Source organism: Armigeres subalbatus, chromosome 3 (genome assembly GCF_024139115.2).
Source record: "Armigeres subalbatus isolate Guangzhou_Male chromosome 3, GZ_Asu_2, whole genome shotgun sequence".
NCBI classification, from domain to species: domain Eukaryota; kingdom Metazoa; phylum Arthropoda; class Insecta; order Diptera; family Culicidae; genus Armigeres; species Armigeres subalbatus.
In genome coordinates, this window is record NC_085141.1 from 338,563,374 (window position 1) to 338,568,025 (window position 4,652).

Consider the following 4,652-nt stretch of genomic DNA (forward strand, 5'->3'; position numbering starts at 1 on the left):
AGCCTTTTAATCAGTGACGTGGCTTCGGCCTTGGCTCTTAGCTGACACGAGACTATCCAGCCTGGATCTGATGGGCACCATATTGGCACAATAAGAGGGTTTTTATGGGTTGGTTTCACTACTGAGTTTCCTAAGGCACATCCTACTTGACTCCAATATGGAAATATTAAGCTCCTGTAGAACCTTGTTCAAACTTTCACCAAAATGTTCTGATATGAATTTTGAGATTTTCTTTACAATTTTCTACTGACACTATAAACTTTAGATTTAGATTCGTCGGAGTAGAAAAGAACGCTTTTTTGTCAAGAACCCAGTAGCAACCCTACTCTGCCCAAACCTTATTTCCAAGTCCTTCCTGTGTCCAATTCGCCCAACTGTCATTTCGATTAATATTGTCTAGTGTTGTACGTGTAGATTATGTGTTGTACAAAATATAGTTCAATTTGGCGGTTTGCATTGGGAGTGGCTACGTTCTTCCTACATTCAAATATCTCGCTCTTTCAGAAATCATCGGCTTCGGTATGTCCACTAATGTCGCAGAGGCCGGAAATCCACGCAAATGTGGTACCGGGGATCATACCTGAAAGAATTCCCTGGATCCAGGGGTGTTTTGGAGTCTCGCTTTGAAGACCGGAAATTACACTAGCGGAGTCTGCGATTTGGCGAGGTTGGGTCCATAGACTCCAAAGCCGACTCCTCAACTAGAGACGAATCCATCGGTATACTGAATCTCGCTTGTTAGAATGAATTTTTAGTGAATCTGGCAACAGTGAAATCGTGCGCCACTGAAACTGCTTCTAAAGTGTTTAGTTGTAAGTGAAATAGAGAGAAGATGAGAGGGTGATTTCTGGGCAGCTTGAATTGTACACTAGAATGTAAGTTTGTTTGTATTACCGTTTAGAATTATGAACTAATAAGTAATAAATTATAGCTTTGAAGCTGTTCATCATGAAGACTGCTGTCAAGATGGTTTTATTCAAGCCAGAAACTCGCCCCAACATTCTTCAAAGATTCTAAAGCTCATCTTGAAGTGATTCGCCATGGACGATATGAAAAGCAAGCTGCAACTGCTTGAAGAGCAACACAAGTCATGGCGAACCCAACAGCAAGAGGAATCTGCGAGAATCAAACAGGATTTTGAACGACGATTCGCGAAATTAAACGAGGATTATTTGGCATCGGTAAGAGAAATTGATTGCGATTTTAGTGCCAGAAAAGTAGCGTTGATAAAGCGGTACAATGAAAAAGGTAGCTGCACACGAACGGAAAGTACAAAACTTCTTTCACTCGACAAAGCGAAACAGCAGGATGCCATCGGTAGCCCGGCCGTTTTAAAAGAAAAAACGTTTCATCATCACCATTCCGAACCGCGAGCGACGGGCAAATTTCCTGCCACTCGATGTGTTACTGATGATGCCAAACTTTTGGAGACCGTATTCCATCAAAATGCAAACGTTTCAACTGCTCCCGAAAAGTTGGCTGATGTTTCTATTGTTTGCACCGGGAGGAGTATAGAACGGATAAATGAATCGACGCTCTGTCAACAAGTACGTTGTAAGTCGCATGCAACTGTATACGAGGCGGCGCGTGTTGGAAAAGAGTGCTCCGCGCACGGAGAGTGGTACGAAAGATGTGCAGTGGAAGAATTGAAGCTGTATTTGTTGAAATGTGAGATTCAATATTTTGTGGAATCGAAAATCTTCGATCCTGGAGGTGTGCACATTTATAACATGCTAATAGCACATATTAGTTAGATGATGTAAATTAATTAGTCGTACAATTAATCAACTCGTTACCAGTTTCACGGGAGGGAGAATGTTAGAATGAATTTTTAGTGAATCTGGCAACAGTGAAATCGTGCGCCACTGAAACTGCTTCTAAAGTGTTTAGTTGTAAGTGAAATAGAGAGAAGATGAGAGGGTGATTTCTGGGCAGCTTGAATTGTACACTAGAATGTAAGTTTGTTTGTATTACCGTTTAGAATTATGAACTAATAAGTAATAAATTATAGCTTTGAAGCTGTTCATCATGAAGACTGCTGTCAAGATGGTTTTATTCAAGCCAGAAACTCGCCCCAACATCGCTGTTTCGGGCGTTGCGCTGAGTTCCAGTATATACTTCTGTATCTTCTAAGTTCATTCGTGTTTTCTCCTCTTTTGAACCGGGAGGCGATGTTGCAGTCGATATTTACTTACATATTTACTATATTTATTTACAGTCAGCCCTTTGCTCCGTGACAGCCTTGTCGAGGAAAGGGATCCTGTCTTCTCCTGAAGAGGCAGTCCCAAAAGACGCGGCTTTGTGACAGGTGGTCATCAGAATCCAATGCCGGAAAGGAAGAATGCTGTCGTCAACGCTTCAACGGGTGTGGGCAGAAGCAGACCAGAGGCTAGCCGGACGTAGCTGTTGAAAACGGGTGAGAGAGTGTCGATGAGGTTCCGGTAGAAAAGACACGTTAGTTCAAGGCCGTAAAGCAAGCGGCTGTCGATAATAGCTTGTCCAACTTTTAGTCTAGTGCTTCTATTATTATTACGGTTTTTTTTCGCAAGGGTTTTCATGAGACTAATGCGGGACTTGCAAGCTACTTTCACCGCCGGTAGTGCGGTAGAAAGGTTAGTTTCCAGTCAGTGCCGACACCAAGAACCCGGACAATATTCCGGTTGGGGATGGCATCCGTGCCGAGCTTCATAATGTCGCCCACTGCAGACGTGTCCCTGAACACACTTACTGGTGTTCATAACTAAATCGACGGATGAAGCCCAGCGATAGATGACATTTACAGCCGCCTGAGTTTTGATCCTGTTCCTTCCTGGCGTTCTGCCGACGACGACCAATAAAATGTCGGCGGCATATACAAATAAATACACGTTTGCTGGTACAATGCAAAAAACCCCGTCCATAGCGATGAGAAAAAGCGTCACCGTTAGGACCGACCTTTGGGGAACGCCGGTTTCTTCGGGGTACTCGTCTGATACTGTGCCGCTAATGAGCACTTGAAAAGTTCGTCGGGTGAGGATGTTTTTAACGACAGACAGAATGTTGTCTGTTATACCCCACTACCCCAGTCTAGGAGTTTTCTCGGGACCAAAGGGGTCCAGGACCGGCAAAAAAAGCCTTAACGATATCGAGTGACACAAGTTGCTCGATATCGAGTTGTCGTCCTCATACGCTTCTTGAAGCACGCTGCCCAGACTGGCAAAGTATGTGCTGATGCCATAGCCTGGGCGAAAGGCGTGTTGACTATGACCAAACCTTTCGTCGGCTTCCAATTTCCCCTCTGAGTCGCCGGTTGACCATCCTCTTGACGGTTTTGGACACGCACGAGGTCAGGGAGACTGGTCTGAACTTCCATACATCGTGGCTAGCCACACTGCTCTTCGAGATGGACACATCAAAACTTTTCCTCCACTCGTCCGGGAACATGCGAGTTTCACAAAGATCGTTGACGATCTTGAGAAAAAGGTCTTTCGTGTCCGGAGGAAGTCGTTTTATCATGGGATACCCAAACTCATCCGATCCGGATGAGTTCCCGTTGCACTTTGCAAGCACATGGGCCAACTCTTCTGCTAAAAAAAGATGGTTCAGCAGGCAGCCAAGGGGATCCGCAGGAATAATGGTAATGTTGAGTTGCGGTCCACGAGTATAGGAGTACATACAACAAGACAGGTTTTTAAAAAAAATTTGGAATAAATTAAAGAAATAGCATGCATTGCATGTTATTATAATAGGACTGCATAAACCAAGCTGAATTTGTTCACATTAAAATGACCCCTGTATCCTGAGTTTTACCCTTCGATCGTGTCGGAAAAAAAATCACAATGAGCGCACGTTCCTATACAGATACTTTTCTTACATTTTTGACGTTGTGACATGATTTCAAATGTCTCGATAATATGTTCGGTATTTTGATGGCTGTTGATTTCAAGATAGACCATACCGAATGATCAATTCAATCCAAATCGAGTAGGGAGGCAATTCCTTTTTGTTCGGAAAACCGGAATAAAAGCATTCAAAAAGATTTTTTTTAACATGAAATGACGCTCAGTGTTCTCAGAATATACATCTGGTACAGCCTGCTCAGTTGTTATGCCCATATAGCTACCGATTCAGTCTATTATTGTCTGTTTTTGATTTGTAGAAGCAAACTATCAAAATCTGTACGAATAATTTGCAGACACCCTGTAGTGATAGTCCTCTGGAATTCGGCCGGGTGCTGGTAAGTTGCTACCAGGGAGGCGAAGTAATCCTCGAGAGCGCTGGTAACTTGTGCAGGGTCAGAAATTGCACGATGGCCCTGATCGAGGTGGATGGGAGCCACCCTCGATTTACCACTTATTGCATTTACCCGCCTCCAAAGTTCGGCGGAGATCTGGGACGAATTGATGCTGTAGATGAAGTCTTCCCATTGCTCAGACATCGCCTCCCTGATGATGATCTTACATTGTCGATGTTTTTCCATCAGGGCGTCAGGCCTAAGGAGGTAGTCACTGCTGAGCTTCCACACCACATTCCGTTTGCCAGTGGAGAGATATCAGCTTGTACATTGATACTCTTCCCTCCCTTTTCATACGGGAGCTTGGCAGAAGGAAGGTCGTGAGATTTCTATCATCACAAATATTGCCTTCCGCTAATTTTCAAATCGACTTCTTTAA

At 43.9% G+C, this 4,652-nt stretch overlaps 1 protein-coding gene across 1 annotated transcript; it reads left to right on the plus strand.

The window, feature by feature from the left end:
- The first annotated feature begins 818 nt into the window (after nucleotides 1-818).
- On the plus strand, nucleotides 819-1,901 carry LOC134221476 (uncharacterized). Its single transcript, XM_062700667.1, has 2 exons — nucleotides 819-875; nucleotides 932-1,901. Exon 2 carries the CDS (start codon nucleotides 1,041-1,043, stop codon nucleotides 1,752-1,754), a length of 714 nt encoding a protein of 237 aa, XP_062556651.1. The 5' UTR covers nucleotides 819-875; nucleotides 932-1,040; the 3' UTR covers nucleotides 1,755-1,901.
- Nucleotides 1,902-4,652: the final 2,751 nt, after the last annotated feature.